The 22,032-nt window shown below is 39.0% G+C and overlaps 1 protein-coding gene across 4 annotated transcripts in view; it reads left to right on the top strand.

Annotated features, from left to right (window-relative positions):
* Ttc3 (tetratricopeptide repeat domain 3) overlaps positions 1-22,032 on the top strand; it is a 135,670-nt gene that overhangs the window by 62,612 nt on the left and 51,026 nt on the right. For all 4 annotated transcript variants that reach the window (XM_010636571.2, XM_010636570.2, XM_010636572.2 and 1 more), the window contains 10 exons: positions 6,425-6,587; positions 7,659-7,704; positions 8,546-8,669; positions 9,741-9,813; positions 12,607-12,667; positions 12,878-12,962; positions 15,114-15,248; positions 15,911-15,991; positions 18,172-18,284; positions 19,874-19,994. In XM_010636571.2, the coding sequence (XP_010634873.1) occupies positions 6,425-6,587; positions 7,659-7,704; positions 8,546-8,669; positions 9,741-9,813; positions 12,607-12,667; positions 12,878-12,962; positions 15,114-15,248; positions 15,911-15,991; positions 18,172-18,284; positions 19,874-19,994 (1,002 nt within the window). The remainder of the gene's footprint in view (positions 1-6,424; positions 6,588-7,658; positions 7,705-8,545; positions 8,670-9,740; positions 9,814-12,606; positions 12,668-12,877; positions 12,963-15,113; positions 15,249-15,910; positions 15,992-18,171; positions 18,285-19,873; positions 19,995-22,032) is intronic.

The raw sequence follows: 22,032 nt of genomic DNA, 5'->3' as shown, positions 1-22,032 counted from the left end.
TTTTTTTTTTTTTTTTTTTTTTTTTTTTCTGGTGCTTGAGCTCAAGCTCTACCACTGGATTACGCCCCCAACCCCAAGGTTTTTTACATGAGGCTAAATACACAAATCTGCAATGGTGAAAAAAAGCCCCAAAACCTACCTGGATATAATTGATCAACCTAAAACTTCTGTATGTCAGAAGACGCGAATGAAACAGGCGGCTGGGGGAGGCTGTTTGTCCCAGATGACATGCATGAGCACAGCTGATGGGGCTTAGATCCAGCGTATGCAGAGAGCTCCTAAAATAAGTAAGAAGCCCAGTAGAAAATGAATCAAAACGGAAAGTAAACATTTCACAGAAGAGTCATCTGAATGCCCGTAGAAATCAGAAACTATGTTCTGATTCCCAGGAATTGAAATTAAAGATTGGTGCAGATAGAAGGTGACATTCGTGGGGACAGGGGCCCTCCAGAGTACCCACCCGAGCCTGTGTAAATAAAACAGTGTGACGTTGTTCGGGTCCTTGCGATTGATAACAATTCAGAGCACAGGGTCCTGCGTGTAGATCCCTAGTGAGTAGTAACAGGAACCCTCAGGAAACTGCCAGGGTGTAGATCGCTCACAGCCGGCTCGGAGCACACTAGGTTGTGCACCCTGTAATTCACGTGTGTGCATAATGCAGTATAGTGACCTGATTTCCCACAGGTGTATCTGGGAACATTTCACGTAGTGCAGTGTACGGCGTTGGTCACCACAGCATTCTTTGTATAATGTGGAACTCCTCAGGTGCCTAAATGTCCCCAGAGAAAGCACGGAGCACGGTCTGATCTGTCCCCCAAAAGCCTCGCATTTTTCCCCCGCCCTCACCTTGCTGCTCTCTGTGGCTCAGCACGCACCTCCTGGGCCTACTTCACCTTGTGCTTGCTCTTCCTCTGCCTCCATGCATCTCCCCACAGCCTCAGCTAGCTCCCTTACTCACTGTCCTTCTGTTTTTTCCTTTTCTTCCCCCTGCTTTGTGGGCAGTGTGTGTGAATGTTAACAGCTCAGAGCCAGTCCAGGCTGGCCTTGAACTTACTGTATAGCTCAGGGTGAGCTCACAAGCAGTCCTCCTGCCTCAGCCTCCAAGTGCAAAGATTCAGAGTATAATCTGTGGATCACCACACCCAGTGCTTTCATTTAAGCATTCTCTTCTTGGTGAAACCTTTGGCCACACTATTAAAATGCCGAACCTGCCCCTCGTAGACGTTTTCTATCCTTTTTCTTGGCTATTATTTTTTCTTCTTAGAATTTTTACTAAACACACTTGGTGTACTGTTTAAGCTATGTTGGTTATGTCTTCCAGTTGAAGGGGGGCTGTACAAGGAAAGGTATCTTGGTCTGTTAGCTTCACACTTTGGGGGGGTGGTACCAGGGATAGAACTTGGGCCCTTGTGCTTGCAAGGCAGGCAGGGGAACCACTGAGCTAAATCCCCGTCCCTAGCTTCATTCTTGAGTCTGGACTGTCTGACAAGCTGCCTGGCTCAGAGCAGGCTCTCATGAATAATATTTGTTGACTTTGTGAGTGAAAAGCAGATACTAGACGGCAGTTGAAATTAGTTGACTGGCTTATCAACATTTATTGATTTTTCAAAACAGTATTAAGTTTAAAAAATCAGTAAAAGTATGGCATACTCTGCTCCTGGGCTAGGGAAGGAGATTGGAGAGATTCCAAGATTCTACCCGTACTGTGTGGTTTTACTTCTTTTACTAAAAGATCTTTGGAAGAAAGTGTAACAAGTTTCAAAGCATAATTCTGGTTGTAACATGAGTCCGTAAGTCTGCATTTTTCTAGATCATAAAAACATCCAAATTTTTTTAAAAAATGGAGCTTCAGATAAGACAGACATGTTTCATATTGATTTCTGGTTTTACTTAAAAAAAAAAAAAAACGAGAATGAGTAGATTTTGTAGCATTTTTAGGGCCTTAGAGAATTGTATTTCATTCATTGCATCTCTGCTGATAGACTTTATTGGATTAATTATAGGATTTAGTTTTATTTTGTTCAATATGTTTAAAAACCAAACTTGTCCTTTAACAGTAGCATGTGATTGAGAAGAGAAAGTACAGAACCAGGCATAAAGTAAAAGGGGAAAAGTCAGCACTAGATGATGCCTGTTATCAAGGATTTTCATCTTGGGTCTCTTTGTTTGAAGTGAAATAGTGAGCCTGTCCTTTGGCAGGTGCTCTATACGTATTTGTAGAATGAACGCATAATAAAATTCTGAATACCAAAATCCAGACCAGGATACTGGTTTTCCAGAGATACTCTTAAAAATTTTAATCTTTTATCAATTTTTTAAAAGCATGTTAAAACTTTCTGAATTATTTTGACAACTTTTGGAGAATATTTGTTCCTGGCTTAGTTTGTCAGACACAAAATATATGCTCCTTTTTAAAAATTGGGACATTTCATGATGTCATGTGAGCAGAACTATTTGTGTAGATTAAAAAGTACAGCAGCTGTTGAACATTTAAAAATTTGATGACTATATAATTAGGCTTTTTTCTCTCCTATCAGATAAGAAGGATAGTTTAAACTCCGAAAGCAAAGTAGACTGGGCAAGGTGCATTCTTTAGTTGTGTAAGAATTGCTTTGTTTAGAATTAGGTGTGAACCCGAGTCTGCATAGGTAGGTTCTTTAGATTCTGTGTGAGAGCAGTCCACTTTGCTTCCTTCTTTACAGATAGAGAAGTCTCACACAGCGCCATCTGCCTTCAGAGTACTCTCAGGCTTCCGAGAAGAGGAGTCACTGTGTGTTAGAGCGAGAATTTTTGTGATATAGTCAATAGATTCTTGTTCACATTTCTGTGTGCACTGTCTATTAATGTATGATTTACAGGATGCAAACCAGTAGCCTCACAAAAGTCCTTAAACTTTTAATTTTGAGGGATGTATTGGTACTTTTCCTTGGCAGTGATAGGAACCTGACTCAGATTTGGCTTATGCAGAAAAAGGGAATTTATTGGCTGCTGTAACTGAAAAGCATAGGGGTTCCTGTCAGACCTGGCTGGATCTCGAGCTGCATCTTTCTCTGGGTTCTGTACTTGCCTGTTTGTAAGTTTCATGTTAGGGGTTTTTCCTCCCTTTTCTGTTGGCTTTTACCTTAATTCTGTTGCTGTGTCCTCGAGTTCACTGATACTTTCTTCTGCAGTGTCTAGTCTTTCTTTCCATCTAGTGTATTTTTTAACATAAATCATATGTAATTTTTAATCTCTAGAAATTAAATTTGGGTCTTATACATTTCATGTCTTCACTTAATATTTATGTTCAGTCTTTCCTAAAGCTTCTTGAGCATGTGGAATATCATTAAATAATTGTTTTAATGTCTTTGTATACTGATTCTCTCATCTGTTCATTTGTGGGTTTTCTGTTGATCACCCCCCCACTCCATAGGTTATACTTTCCTTCTTTGCATACCTTGAAATTTTTAATTCAGTTCCAAGCATTATGAATGTTACCTTGTTTGTTGCTGATTATCTTTGGATTTCTGTTAATATCCCCCCCCCTTTTGGGCTGAGGGCAATCCTCCTGTCTCAGCCTCCCAAGTGTTGGGATTATAGGATTGTGCCTCCATGCCTGGAAGCCTGTAAGTACTTTTTTTTTTTAATCTTACTGAGTTTATTGGTACTTTTTAAGGGTCTGAATAAACCCTTTTATACAGTACAGTTACATTCCTCATTGGGTTCTTGTACCCTTACATGACAGATCTTGGTTCTCATTTTTTCCCCATTCCCCTGCCCTCCCTTCACCCCCGACCCTCTCCCATTCACAAAGACTTTGTTTCCATTTTTTTTCTTCTCATATTTTTTCTTGTCCCTTATTTTCTTTTCCCTACTCTTCCCACTTCCCCTACACATTTAGCCCTTTTCTTCCTATTTCACAATGTCAGCTATACAATTTGTATACAGTTACACAATTTACACTTTTAGTTTTTCACACCAGAGAAACTATTCAATATTTACACGTGTGTCTTATTTATTTCACTTAAGAGTATGGCCTCAATATGCATCCATTTTCCTCTGAATGACTCTAGTTTCTCATTCTTTTTTGGAGGGTGGGTTTTTGAGACAGGGTCTCACTATGTAGTTGAGACTGACCTGGAACTCTCTACGTAGCCCAGGCTGGTCTCGAACTCACAGTGATCCTCCTGCCTCAGCCTCCCGAGTGCTGGGATTACAGGCGTGCACCACCACTCCCAGCTTAGTTTCTCATTCTTTATGGCTGAGTAGAGTCTGTAAATATTCTTGAGCTTTGTTTGTGATGCAGTAAAGTAAGTTAGGAGCAGTTTAATTCTTTGGAGTCTTGTTTTAAACTTTGTGCGGTGGGTCATAGTGGCATTTAGTTAAAGGCTAAGTTTTCCTCACTAACGAGGCAAAATTTTTCTGAGTACTCAACTTGATGCCTTGTGAATTAGGACATTTTCCACGCTGGTTTCTGGGAAGAGCAGTTACACCTGGTTTTGCATGCGTTCTAGCTCTTCTTTCCGGTTAGTCTTTCAGGTGGTTCTTTCCCTGGCCTTCAGTAGCTGCCCAGCATGCATGTGCTGATCAGAACTCAGCTGAAGACCCACAGCGGGTGCTTAGGAGTGACCCTTCTGTGCTGCTCTTCCCTCTCTGGTCCTGTGCCCCTTCTGCCTCCCACCACCACCTCCTTAACCGAGGGAGACACCAGGCTCTGCCAGGGCTCCTTTGTGTGCTGAGGCCGGAGCAGTCTGAGACAGACCTGTGTGTTTCTCTCCTGTCATGGATCACTGTTTTGTTGCCCAGTGTCCATTGTCTTGCAAGCCATGGTTTCCTGTATGTCTTTTGTTTGCTACAGGTAGGAGCCCCAGTCTGACCCTCCCTCCATGACTGTGAGGAGTGGGACACGGTAGGCTCCCAGGCAGTAGGCAGTGTCTATAAATGTGATAACAAGAATGAAACTTTGATGATAATGGGGTCAAGGATCACCAAGATACTTTTAGGGTTCAAACAGCTTCAGCAAAAGGGTCTGAATAAACCCTTTTCTCAACCGACAGAAGTTGTGCGTGTACTGGGGTTTATAGGGTTTAGGGAAAAGAATCCAAGACAAGGTGAGAAGAGTGAGGGGAAAAGAAAAATAAAAGTAGTATCCTCTACAGACTTAGCAAGTGTGGCTTAGGATTTGTTGTTATCTCCTGTATTATCTGTGTTTTATTTTTTACTGCAGATACCTAAACTTTGAGGCTGACAAATGACCTGTATGTCAGAGAGATCTTTTACGTCCCTGTACTTAAGGTGTCAGGAAACAGGGCCCTACGCTCTGAGGAAAAGCAGCGCTTATGAAATGCTGTCCAAATTGAGATCTTCGATCTTAGCCTAAACAGTCTGAATAAAAAGGGCCTTGAACACATAGATTCACAAGAACACGACACCAAACCTGCATAAATACGTCACATGATTCTCTTAGTGAAAGTTGATCTTTCCTCAAAGGGGCCCTTAGTTTTGATTTTATATTTTCTTCTGGATTTTCATTGAACCAGAATGTTGTTTGTAAAACGTGTATTAGATAAGAAAGAGATCTGGACCAGGTATCAGAATCAGGGGCTCTGGTTTGCTTGCCCTGAGTTCTAAACTCTTTCATGGTAAATCATCTCTCTAGTGGAGACACTGTGCCTATACTAGGAGTTGGATTGTGAGTATCTAGGAGAGAGGTTAACTGGGTCCGCTCCAGATTTGGTACTATTAGCTTTCTCTGAGATTTCCCAAATCTTAGAGTCAATCTTAGAGTCAGCGAGGATTTTGGTTCTGTGGCAGAAAAAGGAAACAGGGAACTTTATCATTGGAATTGAGTAAAATCGACGGTTTTCAAATTTTTTAGAGCCAGCAGATATATTTAGAGGTAAAATAATTAAAAACTGACAAGGCCATGGGAGAGCCTAACTGCACTCTTCAGAAGTGCTGGGAACGACTGCACATGCTCATCGTGGATGGCGCCTTCCAGCTCTTAGACCGTCTCGGTCTCCTGGTGTGGGGCGGTGTGGTGACCCACAGCACGTGTGTCCCTGTGTGGATCATAGAAAGTTCTAAAAGGTTTGCCACCACTGGTGTTGTAACTTAGAGACTCTTGTTGTGCATTTTGAAAAATTAAGTTAATTTATGTATAATGAATGACTTTTGTTTGGCACAAAATTGTGTATTTTATACCTTATTAATGAAATACAGCAAAAGTTAAGTTCTTTGCTGGGGGTATAAAATTTTTTTAAGCAAATAATTGATCTCCAGATAATTTGTTTGCTAAGGTATTAACATTTTTATTTCCCATAGAGGGGGGTCTAATCTAACCTTTCAAGTAGTTCATCTTCAAGCAGAATAGTTTTCCTTATCTTATTCTCTTTAACTTAAGCATACTTTTGAGAAAAAAATTAAATTTATCTTTTTGGAATAGGGTCATTATCGTTATTGTACTGCTCTTTCTCTGCTGGGAGAATATGAATGGGCCCTGCAAGCAAACATAAAAGCTCAAAAACTCTGTAAAAATGACCCTGAGGGAATCAAGGATCTAATTCAACAGCATGTACAGTTACAAAAACAAATAGAAGATCTGCAAGGTATTTCGTCTAAGATTGTTTTGGTTGAATTCCCATTAACATTGTGGAAGGTGGGTTTCTTAAATTTTGAAGGACCATGGATGAGTCCTCAGATGGTTTGTTCTTTGTTATGTTATCTTGGTCAAGTCACCAAAGTTTCCATTCTAGCTGTATAGAATTACATTAGGTCTATGTTCCGTTAGGTAATTATCAATGACTTACAGTTTTTATTTGTTTTTTTATTATTTTATTTTTTATTTTTTTTTGGTTTTTTGAGGCAGGGTCTCACTACGTAGTTAAGACTGACCTGGAACTCACTGTGTACCCCAGGCTGGTTTTGAACTCACAGTGAACCTCCTGCCTCAGCCTCCTGAGTGCTGGGATTACCAACGTGCGCCACCATGCCCAGCTACAGTTTTTGTTTGAAACAGATAGCAACCGATTTATTCTTTACTCTTCTGTAGAAAAACCCTGTTCCCAGAAATTTAGAATAAAGGTTTTTGAAAGAAAACTTTTTAAACCATTATTAATTTCTAAAGAAAAGGCTTTTAAGTAGAGTTGCCTGTTGATTTTGCACCAATTTTTGCTAATTCTGTAGTATAGTGAACATGCTTGTGCACACACGCACACACAGCATAAACTGACTGTACAGGCCAGGAGTCGTAGAAGTTTGTTCTACCCTTTTTTTTTCCCTGTTCTTAGTCTTTCCCCCCCCAATGCTTAGGATTTTCTTACTCAGTACTGTCAGCATGGGTCTTTCCCGCTATTTGATTCCTTAGAGTATTCTGTCTGTGGAGCTGAGCTCAATGCTTCCTTTTCACTGGCTGTGTTATCGTCCAGCACAGCCTGGTTCTAAGATTGGGAACGCTTAAGGGCAGGAAGCATCTTTTACTCAAATTCTCTGTGGCAGCCATCTTGTAGCGATCACATGTAATTGTATGTCACACAAGCCTAGAATTGTGACATTGTTTAGTTTGCAGCTTTCCAAATTTGCTTTTCTTAACTATCGGCTTAAGGGAAATTTTAAAATCTTGAAGTCTCTGTTGCTCATCCATTGATTAGTGTGTGTGTGTGTGTGATTGACTTTTATAGGTCGAACACCAAATAAGAATCCAATTAAAGCTTTTTATGAAAGCAGGTGAGTTACTATCAGGTTAGTAGCTGCTACTTGGAACACCTTTGCCCTATGGATTAAAAATCACTTGTGTTTGTCACTTCAGGAGCTAATAGCCACCACAGTAAAGTTGAAGATGGGAGGAAAGGAGGATTTTTGTGATCTTGTTTAGAATCAGGTGGCCTGTGAGCTGCCAGGTTGATTTTGTGGTTTCCCAAACTGGTGGGTGTGTAGCTATTGGAGATGAGTAGCCTGAGCCGCTGAGCCTTGGGAGAGGGCGGCAGTGTTGTCCTTCGGCCTGGAGGGTGCTGGCCGAGGGAGCGCTGCCTCGCCCCGGACGTGGGCTCTGTGCTGCTGGTGTCTTTCCCAGGCTACGGGAAGACTCAGGGATGCTTTCAAGAAAATTGGCAGCAGCCAGGGTTCTACAGTGGCCCATTTGACAATTAAAATAAAGCTTTTGTGCCTGTGCTTAGAGTGTAGAGCATTAGAACTATTACATGTACAACAAGAAGACTTGCTTTAATGTTAAAACCCAGAACAGTTATCTTGACCTATTCTTAGCATATTTTGAATCTGATGCTGAATTTAAAACACTATTTATGTGTAAGTCTCGTGGAAGAGAATCTTTTCAAAACAAGGTAAAAAAGGTATGAGTCCTAAAGACTGTTTTTCGTTTGTTTCTCTGAAACGAGGTCTGACTGTGTAGCCCATACTGGCCTAGAAATCATAGCAGTCCTCCTGCCTCAGCCTCCTCAGTGCTGAGATGATAGGCATGTACCACCAGGCATGTACCTGGTTATTTAAGGGACCATTTGTTAAAATGCCTACTGTAGTAGTAAAATGATCATTTCTTCTACTTCTTCAGGGCCCATATACCTAGGAATTTACCAGCACCTGCTTTTAGTACATCACTGAGCTTCGTGGAGAAGGGACGAGAGTTCCGGAAAGCTAACCAGGAAATGGCGTACGGTGGTAGTGAGAACATGAAGGTAAGCTCAGGTAGAGATGAACAGATAGTCTCCTGTTTTTACAGGTTTGGCATGTTTTGTTTGTTTTTCATTTTTTGAGGCAAGGTCTCGCTATGTGGTGCAGTCTGGCCTTAAACTCTCAGTGATCCTCCTGCCTCAGCCTCCTGAGTGCTGCGATCACAGGCGTGCTCTACCATGCCTGGCGACATTTACATGCTTTAAAACATTTCTGCTGAATATCATTTTTCCACTTAGTTTTTATGCCTTCTGTTTACATTCCCCAAGAGGCTTCTTGGGGACGAGTGACAATGGATCTGGTGGCCAAGTTACCCCTGCCCTCATGATGTTTTATTGTTTTTCCTCCCTTTTCCTTTTGCAGTCAGTTGGGCTGCTTGGCAGGGTGCCAGTCCACCACTGCTGTGCAAGGTGGGCGGTCCCCTTCTCCCCAGGTTGCTCGTGCAGCTTCTGTTGCCCCAGGCAGCCCTGGCCCAGGCTGGATTCATGGCTGAGCTCAGCAGAAGTCTCAGTCTGATGTTTCCTCCGAGTCACTGAAGCTCTGGCCTTGCCATCAGCATCCCACAGGGAGGTGCCTGAGCTCCTCTCTGACCCGTAGGATGCACAACGCTCAGCTGCTGGTACCAAGTCATGCTTTGTTTCCCTTCCGGGTTTGAGGAAGGAAAAAGAAAATGGTATTTGACATTGGGTGGGTGATGGGCAGTGAAGGAAACTTTTTTGTTTTTTTAACAGACTGTAGCCCTCTCCTGGATAACACTGAAAATCTCCAGGAGGTGACATTGAGTTAGGAAGCAGGGCATAGGAAAGACAAGCTCATATTTATTCAGTGCTGATGCTGTTGAACGATTCCATGTCAGATAGCATCCTTGACATCAAATGGAATTTCCATTCAGGAATATGTCATTTATCTTGATATCTTGTCATTAGTTATCATTTTGTTACACATTTAGGCTTAATGACCACCTGCATATAAGTCCCTGAGTGAATCTGTCATACTGTGTTCTAAATTCTGTTCTGTTATAGAGCTATTGAATTCTTTCTGGCTATAAGTCTCACTAGTTTTATTTTCACGAGCAGGAAATAGATGAGGCTTTGAGATCAGATGACTGTGACTGCCAGATTGAATTTATACAATCACCAAGATCACCAAGTGAGTATTTTTCTTGCACAAATATTGCTGAGTTAATGTGGTGTTCTAAAATGTTATGCCCTAACATTTGCATAGGCCTCACTTTTATTTGCCCTTCTTTTATTTTATAATGCTCTGTATTAGTCGGTCTTCCGCTGGTATAATGAAATACCTGACCCACACTAGGTATGGTGAGTGCGTTAGATGCCAGTGGCGGGAGTTTTCATGTGGTATTCGTGTTCAGAATGAGTGCTTGTCTTAGTCCGTTTAGACTGCTATAACAAAACACCATAAACTGGATAGCTTATAAACAACAAATTTTTATGTTTTGAATTTCTGTAGGCTGGCAAATCCAGTATCACAGTGTCAGTAGATCTGATATCTAGTTCATAGAAGTCTGTGTCCTCACGTGGTAGAAGGCCCTACTCCTATTCATGAGGGCACTGCTTCATGACTCAGTTACCTCCTAAGGGTTCCATCTCCCAGCACCATCACTTCAGGGGCTAGGTTTTCACCACAGGAATCTTGGGGCAACAGATAGCTCAGCTATAAACATGGCTTTTAGGCTAATCTCCATTTGGTTTAAATTGCACATGCTCAGTGCTCATTTTTGTAATGCATCTAATTGTATTGGTCAAGTCTTTTTTTGTTGTTGTTGTTGTTTTTCTGTGACAAAAACACTTTCCATACACTGTTGAAGGCGTATTTTGGTCACAGTTTTAGAGGCCTCAGTCTGTGGCTAAAGAGCAGGTAGAAGAAAGCTACTCACATCATGGTGACCAGTAAGCAGAGTGTGGGACCAAATCTGCTCCCCTGGTCTGCCCCCACGACCAATCCAGACATACCCAGAAGTGTGTTCTACTGAACTCTTACTCACATTGATGGTCAGGACTAACCATCGTACACACAGGACAGCTGGGTCTTGTCAGTAGCACCCCTGTGAGCTGGGTTCCGAGAAGCAGATACTCCTCTCCCATCTATTTCTGAACCTTCCTTTATGTAAAATTGTGATGCAGAACTTTCCAAAGCCCTTTACATGCTAAAGTAGATTATATGCTTTGCTTTTTAAAACAAAGTTTTTCCTGTCATATTCCTTTCAGGGTTATCATGGAGAGATTGTTGGTTTTCCCCTAGTGACACCCTTTTGCTCCCTTTTCTTTTGTTTGTTGGTTTGTTTTCTTTTCATTGGCTTTGCTTCTAGCACCCATTGCTATCTTTTGCACCCTACAGCTCCATCTTCTCTCAGCTCCAATCCCACACAGCCACCACTTGCTGGGCATCTCCATTTAGCACATTAGTGTACTTAGGAGAATAGGAGACGCAGGCAGTTGTGTTGCCTGATAGAATCCAGTGAGACAGGAAACATCTTTGAAGGTAAAACTCTTTCTTTGGAAGGCAGCTTTTAATATATTAATATTTCTTAGGCTTTTATAATCAGATGGCAGATTTAAATAAATAAATGATCTCCCTTTATATTCAGGTAGTAAACTTGAGGTCCCATAGTGAAGGTTCAGTAGTTTTCCCTAAGACCACCAAGCAGAAACCAAACTACAACTCTCCTGCCTTTCTTAAGCCTGTGGCTCTGAGGCTGCCAAAACCAGCTTGGGCTCTGTTCCTCCTATTTTCACTGACTTTGGTGGTATCAGTGCTGTCTCCCGACACCTTCCATTTCATGTACCCTGCCACACTCAACACCTGCACAGCTTTACGCATACCACTCCCCTGCTCAGAAAGAGGCAGTGACTTCCTACTCCTGCCAGTGAGAAAGGGCTGGGCTCACCAAGCTGGGGGAGCTGAGCGAAGGGGCTGGAAAGACTCCTGCACCTCACCTTTGCAACCCTGTGCCACTTCCGTCCTTGTGCAGCTCTTCCAGTTACACAGGCGACTTAGCATTTCCAGACATTCTAGGGATCCTGAATGAGCTCTCAGCTCTTATACACTGTTGGATTCAGGCCATCTTGTCCAAATCCTGTGTTGCTCAAAACTAAATACAAATACTGAATCTTCACTGTGCTTTTCCTAACTGTTCCCTTTAAGTGATTTCTGCCTTTTGTGAGTTAATGAGAGAAATTACTAACTGTGGAATTAATATACTGATAATGACACACTATCTTCTTTTCTTCATAATGGTGATTGTTGTTTAATTACTGGAGTGATTGATCCTTTCTGCCAAAAGATATAAGCTGTCACTTGTTTCTCTTTAGGTTTACTTTAGACCTAAATACTTTTGCTATTATAATTTATCTTTTCTTTTCTTTTTTGGCTTTTTGGAGATAGGGTCTTTATGTAGTTCAGGCTGGCCTTGAGCTTATCAATCCCAGGCTGGCCAAGAACTCACAGTGACCCTTCTGCTTTAGCCTTTTGCATGATGGGATTACAGGTGTTCACTCCACACCTGGTTTATAGTTTACCTTTATAATAATTTTACAACACACATAAAACACCATCATCAGTATCTTCTTTTTTGGCTTATCTGTTTATGGTTACATTTGTTTGTTTGTTTATTTATTTTGTACTGGGGATCAAACTCAGAACCTTATGCTTGCAAGGCAGGCAGCAGAACCACTGAGCTAAATCCCTGGCTGTTTATGGTTACTTTTACACACAATATTCCTTTTTTGGCTTTCTTTTTTTGTTGTTGTTATAGGGGGTCAATCTGAGGACCTTGCATTTACAAGGCAGGCAGCGGCACCACGGAGCTAAGTCCCTCGGCCCCTTTGGCTTTCTTATTCCCATATAGTGTACTTTTGTTTTACTCTGAGGTTTATAGATTTTTATGTACATATTTCAGGAACAAATGCTTTATATTGACAGGTCATCCTCCAAGACATAGAGGAAGACATAAATCCCGAAACAATGAATCGGAGAAAGTCAAGTATGTTTTTTCTCTAAATTTTATAGGGATTGTAATTGAGATTAGACTGAATTTAATTTGGGAGAAAATCAACATCTTGGTTATTATTTCTGTTCTGGAACTTGTATGATTTTCCATTTACTCAATATTTTAAGTGACCTTCAATGAACATATTTTTTTCTTTAGAACTGTTTTTTTTAAATGATTAAAACAAATGCTTTTCTCTTCTAGCTCTAGTTCAGAGATGGGTTTGCCAGTAGATTGGAGAAAGCTCTTGGAGAGAGAGTTTTCTAAATCTTCCAGAGCTGCTCAGCAGGTAATGGAAAAACACTTTTCCAGTGGGAAAAAAAACTCTTTGAACTGGATATTTTTCACAAGTTCTAGTCGTAGATTAAGAAACCAAACTATCATTAATTTATTAATTTATTAATGTGATAATTGTTAGCCAGTAGATTTAACAAATGAATGAGAGATACCACAGAATTCTTTCCCTAAGATTTAACAGTAATATTAACTTTAAACATTTTTCAGAAATTTAGATGTGCAGATTCATTATATCTACTCTGAAATCATTAAAGAGCAAATTTTTTGTTTGAATGATTTAATATAATCATGTAAGCTGTGTATATAAAATAAGCTTTGTATATAAATTTTGTAATGTTAATTAGTAATAAAAATGTATATTAACATGGAAACAAGGGTACTTGTTTCAAAATATGTGTCATTTAAAAATTCAGTTAATGCCGGGCATGGTGGTGCACACCTATAATCCCAGCACTTGGGAGGCTGAGGCAGGGGGATTGCAGCAAGTTCAAGACCAGCCTGGACTAAGTTCCAGGTCAGTCTCACTGCATAGTGAGACCCTGTCTCAAAAAAACCAAAAAAACAAAAAAAATTCAGTTAATTATTTTAGGTCTACATATCATACAAATGAATGAACTTGATTTCTATAATTTGTATAAAAGCATTTTTAGAATATGTAGTAGTTGGGTATATTTGGATATGTTCTTGCATTGATCTTACTGACTCTAAAAACATGAAGTACTTAAAATAGAAAAGACAGCCTATAGGGATGAAAGATTATTTAAATATTTATGATAGTTATTTTTGTATCACCATCTGTTCATTCTACACATTTTTATTGGGACCCGCCCATGTGCGGAACATGGAGAGAGGCTGGATCTGTGGGGATGTGATCCAGCCTACTTCTGTGCAGTTGGTCCCTGTTGTCTGGCATTGAGGGAAATAATTTCCAGGGAAAACAGGCTGTGTGGATCTGTTGTCTAGAATGAGGTAGAGGGCTGGGGATGTAACTCAGTGGTGCTACCACCTGCCTCGAGAGCACAAGGTCCGAGTTCGATCCCCAGTACAAAAGTAAACAAATAAATAGAATGAGGAAGAGATTAAACTTGAATCAGTTTATAGTGATAGTACTTGTGGGCTTAACATTATCATCTTCTAAATTCTGAAATTCATGCTTAAATATGGCAATATATGTATGTTTTAAATGCCATAACAAATACTGGGTTTGTGAGAGAGCTGCTCTTTCCTGTGCATGTTTCTGGGGAAGATTCTAGCCTTTGAGTCGATGAATAGAAGAAACTATTAAGAAGCTTTTGTTAATATGTCACCAATGACTTTCTTTTTCTAGATCTTTATTGTTAGATAAGTGAGGAAGTCAGGTTTGCGTTTCCTGCTCCAGCAAACAGAGTACACATTCATGGAAAGAATAAATTGATCTCAGCTCACTGTTGAGGCTCACCTCTCCAGTCTTTTGTGACTCTGGCTTACAGTGATTACCATGTAACGAAACTCTGAATTCAAATTATACCATTTGTGTGCAAATGTATTCAGAGTACAAAATGTTTCTTAATTTATTTAAAGGTAAATTAGAATAATTTGGGGATTATTTTTTCTTTTTGCAGTACTATGGTTTGAACTCATGCATGCTAGGCAATCACTGTACCACTGAGCTACATAAAATCCTGAAAATTTCTTATGTTTTTCCTTTTGTATTTAAATAATTTTGTCTGACTACATTTAAATACATGTTAAGCAGGAGTAGACTCTAAGATCGGAATATCTATTTCTTGCTTATAATTAAAGTCTGTCTCAGGGCAGGGTAGCAGTTGTTAAAATGTGATAGTGAGTGCACAGACTGGTGTTCTCCGTATATGTCATTAAAAACTTCAAAACATTGTCTCTTTAGTCTGAGAGAGCAAACAAGGGCTAGCACATGCAGAGTAAAATGAAGAACACTTTTTCTTGTCCTGGGCAGTGGCAGACATAGTAGATGAAGATGGTAGAGCAGTGCTTTGTATTTTAATTTCAAGGTGCCATTTGGAAAAAGGATAGTTAGGGTATTGAAATACTGTCATTCATAAAGTATTACTGATGAGCTTAGCATCTTAAGCTTTAAACTAAAAGGTACAGGTCTGGAGTACTGAAATAGAATTCTTTTTTGCAGGACTTTGCTAATATTATGAAAATGCTGAGAAGCTTAATCCAAGATGGTTACACTGCCTTGTTGGACCAGCGCTGTCGCAGTGCTGCTCAGTCCTTCTCAGAATTGCTAAATGGCTTAGATCCCCAAAAGATAAAGGTAACATGGCCAGCTCATAATGATTTGACAGTGCTAATGCATTTCAGATGGATTTAGAAGTGAATCAGTTTTAACTCGCATTAATACGTGTTCTGCTGTGCAGAGATGGGGGTCTCCTCCACCTGGTGGGAAACAGGTGATAGTTATCCTCCATGTATAGTCTGAGTTTATACCCACTCAACCATCATTGGGGTTCATTCCAACTTCCTGGCCTTTTCTTTTCTTGAAAGTACTAAATCAGGGGTTTGGGCTCACTTAAATCGTATCTTGTCATCAAGCAAGAAAATATGAGCTAATTCTCACTTGAATGCACAAGAAAATGGCTTTAATTAAAATGCTGTCTGGGGCTGGGGATTTGACTCAGTGGTTCTGCCACTTGCCTCACAAGTATATGGGCCTGGGTTCGATTCCTGGTACCAAAACTTTAAAAAATTGTTGTGATCTATGCCTTAAGTAACTCTGCTTTAAGTAACTTTGAGTCGTTGATTCTGTTTTAAATACTTGATAGCAAAATAACAACTTATATTTACAGAATATATTTTCTAATCCTATCCTATATCTTTATCAGAATCACATTGATTAGTGAAAAGTTACCATATGTCTTTTTGCATGATGCATATTGCAGAGTTACAGTCAACTAACTAAAGTGTTTTTGTCGACAGCAATTGAACCTGGCTATGATTAACTATGTATTAGTAGTCTATGGACTTGCTATGTCTCTGCTTGGAATAGGACGACCTGAGGTAAGATTGGAAGTAGAAATAATACACAATTAAAATGTGATATGTGTCTAATGTGATATACAATCATGGTAAATTTCAGAAATATAACATTAAGGGAGAAGGACAAATTGGAGAGTACAGAGAGGATCACACATACGGAGCAATCGTATATATTGTTTGTAGATACCTATGCATCTTGAAAATTTTAAAATTTTGGGGGGTTATTCTTTATCAGATTAAAATAATGGTTGCAGTGGAGATCAGTGTATATCTAGATGGCTAGACATTTGTGAAAGATCTTAGAATGAACCATTCTGCCTGTACAGCCAAGTTAGCTATTAGAGGCTGATTGGGTATACTCGTAGGATTTCAGGGTGCCTTCCAACTGAAATCTCCGTGTTCTCAGTATGGAAAAGCCTGAGATCAGATACTTATGTAAGGAAAATGCTATTCTCCCAGTAAACCCACAAAAGCAAATGGATAATGCTGGCCATAATTTGCCTTTCTGACATTTCCTTGGGAATCTGCAAGAACCTCCCCTTCCCCTCCCCCAGTAAGACCATTTAAGTGTGTGTTAAACAACTACAGAATACTAAATAAAGAGTTTTGCCAAAACCAAAATAAATACATAAATTAATTAATTAATTAATTCATTTAAAAAATAATGGTTGCATTTAGTGATGGAAGAGAGGAATGGATCTGGAGAGGTCAGAAAAGAGACTTCAACTTTGTGTTATGCAGTTTTATTAGAAAAGCCAAAGTAAAATGGATCTTGCCAATATTTCTTAGTTCTGGGTTGTGAGTACATGGCTGTTTGATTGCTTCTCCTGTAACTGGGTAATCTGAGTGTAGGAGTGAGTTCCCACAGTTCCCATGGTGCATGCTGCCTGTCCTTTCCTGGTATGCTTGTTAACCTGCATTGTTCAGCTTAATAATTGTTTCCTGTGGGTTGGTGTTTCCGGTAAATGTTGAGGTGCTCTAGAATGACCTCAAGTAGTGTAATACATTCTTTCTGATGATTTGGGCTCAAAGTTCCCTTGGTTACAAGCTTAACCCTACATTCCTTCATTGTTAAGATCCGGGGTGTCTTTTATATTCCATTCATCCTTGGCAATCCACAGTTCCTGAGGTTCATTTTCCTTGTTCTTGATGTAACAGGTGAAATGTCTTCCATTGATACCTAATTCTGTTTTCTAATGCATTGTTTTGAAGCATTGCTTTGTGACTTTAATTCTGTCTTGACAGGATAATAAATACTATCTTTTGCCTTATCAGAATTGATGAAATAGTTTATCGTATTTGTGATTTACTGTGATGTAATGAAACTGATTTTTAAATTAAAAAAAATTCATTGGTACATTTTATCTATATATAATGATAACTCTCATCATAGGGAATTTGTACCTGTACATGATGTATCTTGCTTCTTCTGCGACTAATTTTTTTAAAAAATATGCAGATATGGTAGAACTTATACATTTAATACATTTTCATCAGAGTAGTTCCTTAAGGGAGCCATACGTATATGTGCCAGTACAGCCCTGGTTTCAAACATTTTTTAAATTCTTCCTTTGGAAATGTCCTTGCAGTTACTTGCAAGCTCCTATTTCTGTTTTCACCAACAATAGGGTTATTAGTATTTCTTCGAACTAAATATCTTTTGGATTTTTTCCTGTAATAAAGACTTTTCAAAGCACAGAAATTTCCCACTCTTAAGAATGTTCAAAATAATGTGCCCTAAGCTCATTCTTTTTAAGTTTTTACCAAGAGCTGTTTGTAAGACAGAGCTTTGTCTTTTACCAAACACTGTGGCAACATTATTGAAATTCTAGTCTTTCCATAATGTAGATAAGAATATATGTTATGGTCTCTTTGTACCAAAGTCAGTCTTTTTTTGTTTAGACCATGAATTCACATCTTTTAATGTTAGCCAGCACACACAAGGCCCTCACTGTGTACTAATAAATGCTCAAATGGTTGATTGTTGGACATTTTCAGGACTGGTTTTATTTTGTTGTAACCCTGAATTTCCATATGACCATCTGAGTAACCACATAGTCAGAAATTTATATCATTTCTTTAAAAATGAAATGCAGAAGATGTGATTTTCCATAGGAATTTACACCAAAAGAATCAATTTTCAAAAAAAAAGTTCTAGCATTTTTATAAATAAGTGATGGTTGTTCTCACTGCTATTGAAGGAATTATCTGAAGCTGAAAACCAGTTTAAGAGGATTCTTGAATTCTATCCCAATGAGGGACTTGATTCCTTGGCCTACTGCGGAATTGGAAAAGTATATTTGAAGAAAAACAGGTTAGTAGAAATAACACTGAACTCTAAATTGATAACTCGCTTTAAGTCTAGTGTGATGATAATTCTTTTTCTGGAATTATATTGTTATTTTAAATTGTGTTTTACTTTGAGGCATCTCAGTATCAATATTATGAAAAGAAAGCAAGTCAGTACTAATTTTACATGAATTAGTATCTTTTAGTATAAATTACCTATAAATCGTGACTGAATTAATAAAATTAATGCTTTTAACTGATTATATATATAATTATATACAATATTTGGGTTAAATACCTATTTTTTAAAATCTATATAAAAATTATTTTACTAAAAAGTACATATATGTTCAGAGACATTGTGAGTTAGGAATAGAAATTTCTTTCTGAACTTCTGGTTGAAATCCTTTTTCGCAGTTTATGTCAGGGAAGTTCTTTATATGTTCATCTGCAGGACCATGGGGCGCAGGATTATATCTGATGCTTTAGAAAAGAAATTCCTGTTCCTGCCAGTTGCACTGAATAGAGTTATAGCTGTATTTGATTACTTTATAGAGAAATGATTGTGACTGATCATCATTGATAACTTTTAATTATTCTTTTATTTTCATCTCTTCTTTTTTTTGGATACCAGGGATAGAACTTGGGTCTTTGTGCTTGCTAGGCAGGCGGTGGAACCACTGAGCTAAATCCCCAGGCCCCTATTATCATCTTACTTTGTAGGGGAAGTTTTATGAGACTCTTGGGAACTCAGTTTTAGAGTATGCCTGTAACCTCTTTTTATAGATTTTTAAAGATTAAAGGAAGTTCTTTTACTTCATGAAGTTATTGTCTGTCTAGGCTGAACCATATTAAGGATCAGGTAGATGCAGGGAAAGTGAGAATTCAGAAGTCACTTTGTGTAATAGCAAATGAAATTAATTTTGCAGCCTAGTGTAAATTATTTGGGATATACCTATTTAATGCAGTGATAGTATGTAGTTATTCTTAAGGCCTAGGAAAGTAATATAATATGTAAAATTATAGACATTGTGATAAACTGAAGTCTTTGCCGTGTTAAAGGCATTTCATTCTAAATAACATGATGAGTGCTAATTGTCTAATATGCTGCTTTTGGCATTGTAATGTGCAGTTTCTGGTTCAGAGTGCTGCTATTCATAACTGACTTATGGTAGATAATGGCTTTAGCTTTTCTTCACATGACCCTCTACCTACAGACAAAAACATGTTTTTCAATTGGTATATTATTTCAGTATTTGAGAAAGCATGAAACCTTTCTTGTCTGTAGGAAAGAATAAAACTTGATTAGTCCTCTATTCCAGGACTTGAGGGTTCTTTTATTGAGTAAAACAGTTACAGCTTCAGAATAAGTACTGTTGATAAAGCTGAAGTCCAGGACAGAGTGGTATTTAGTTTATATTGCTCTAATAGCAAACAGCAATAACACCTTAATGTTTTTAAGGAAAATATAACTTGTAATGAATGTTTTTACTTAGTGATTTCTCAGGTGAGCTCCTCCTATCAGCTTGATGTCTTGTAACTTTTGTTGTGGTGAACAAATATACCATGAAAAATACCATGTCACATCTTTAATTTCTTTTTTCTCCCTAATAGATTTCAGGAAGCTCTCACTCACTTCGAGCAAGCAAAATCCTTGATTTATCGTCTCCCTGGAGTGTTAACTTGGCCCACAAGTAATGTGATTATTGAAGAGTCTCAGCCAGAGAAAATAAGGGTAACTGTATATTTCTTAAAATATTTATTGCTAGCTATAGAAACCTGCCTGCACTGACTGACTCAAGTGTTGGAAAACACAGGTAGCAGTACTCTGTCCATCCCTCCCTGACATACATTTCCCCTTCGACCACTAATGATAATTGCTGACATGTATTGTGTGTTTGCTGTGTGCCGGTCACATATGTTCCTTTACTACGGCATTTTCCTTACAGTGGCCCTATAAGTTGGGTACTAGGGTCATTGCCATTATTCAGATGACACATGGTAGAGCTAGAATTTGAGTCCAGACATTCGGGCTGTACTGGTATACTTACAGAAAGGGTTAGTGTCATTGTCTTACTGTGGTTACTGTTGCTACCGAGATGGTACTTGAAGACTTTGGAATATGTGAATTTAATGTCATGTCCAGAACAATAAGAATGATTTACTAGATCTGCAAAATCTAAATTATGTATAAATGAACTCAGTTAGGCCTTTACTTTTACTTGTGATGAACTCTTGCATGTACTGAATATATACTTTGGCTGAAGCTTTTAAAATCACAAGAGTCAACTTTTATAACTTAGTAATAAAATGATAAATAGTTTAATTAAAAGTTAGCAAGAATTTAGAAACATTTCTGCAAAAGATATATAGAGATGGTCAGTTAGCACAGTGTTATTCACCATCAGGGAATGCAAATCCAAACCATAGAGAAATACTACTTCTTACTCACAAGGGTGTGGGTAGATAGTAAGTGTTGATAAGCACGTGGGAAAATTAGAACATTCATACATTGCTGGTTATAGTGGTAATAGTGCAGCTCCTTTGGAAAAATAGTACTGCATTTTTCCTCAGTTAAACTGAGATACTGTATGACCCAGAGCTTCTACTCCTAAATACGTACATAGAAAAGAAAACCTGATCTCACAAAAACTTGTACATAAATGTTCATAGCAGTGCAATTCATAGTAGCTAAAAAGAAAACAGCCCATATGAGCATCAAATGATAAATGTAAAATGAAAGAACTGAGATGTGCCACAATACATGTCAACCTTGAAAATATTGTGCTAAGTGCAAGAAGTCGGAAACAAAGACTGTACATTGTGTGATTCTGTATATGTGAAATCTCCAATAGGCAAATCTATATAGAGAGACAGAAAGCAGATGCTCCATGGCAGGGGGGCAGGAGGTAATGCAGGACTATTGATGGCCATGAAAATGTTCTAAATGTGGTGTGGTGTCTGACCATGGTGGTGCAGAGGAAGAATGATTACTTAGAGATGAGACTTGAGCCTGGCCTTGAGACAGCTCCTGGCCTAAACTACTTTTTCCTTGTTTTTTTCTCTTACACTGATATTCTAAATAAAAGCCAGAGAGCTCTCAGCTTAAGGGCTATTTCTCTCCTGGGGGCCTCTCAAATGCTGGTCCCTCTTGGGTGGAAGCAGCCCCTCTGGGCCACTCGGTGACTAAGTCCATCTCCAGGTAATTAATTACCCTTGATGCCACCATGGTCATGCACTGTGATATAAATTTAGATTCTGGTGATGGTTGTACATTTCAAATGTGTTAGAAACCTTGTATGAATTGTATGATATGCTTATTATGTCTCACAAAACTGTTAAAAGTAAAGAACAGGAGTCATTGGCTTTTCCTCTCACTCACCATACAAGCTTGGGGTGACGACCTAAGAACTATTGATAACAAAAAGCCAGCAGGAGCACGCCATCAATCTCTTGGGGGCTTTAGTAGCAGTGGAATAATTCTCCAGGGGAGGGGCAAGCACTGGCTGAGCTTCCCAGAAGTAGAGAATCAAGTTGTTGGGATTCTGGATAAAATGACTTTGAGAAAGAGGACCATAGTAAAACCCTCAGGGTGTCCTAAGAATTATTTAATCTACCTTGCCGGGCATGGTGGCACACACCTGTAATCCCAGCACTCCAGGAGTCTAAGGTAGGAGGATCGCTGTGAGTTACAGACCAGCCTGGGCTACAAAGTGAGTTCCAAGTCAGTCTCAACTACATAGTGAGACCCTGTCTCCAAAAAAAAAAAAAAA

This window comes from Fukomys damarensis, unplaced genomic scaffold (genome assembly GCF_012274545.1).
Source record: "Fukomys damarensis isolate Sample0158 unplaced genomic scaffold, DMR_v1.0_HiC HiC_scaffold_24, whole genome shotgun sequence".
NCBI classification, from domain to species: Eukaryota; Metazoa; Chordata; class Mammalia; order Rodentia; family Bathyergidae; genus Fukomys; species Fukomys damarensis.
The sequence above is the reverse complement of the archived record's forward strand: the minus strand, read 5'-3'. Positions and strand labels throughout refer to the sequence as shown.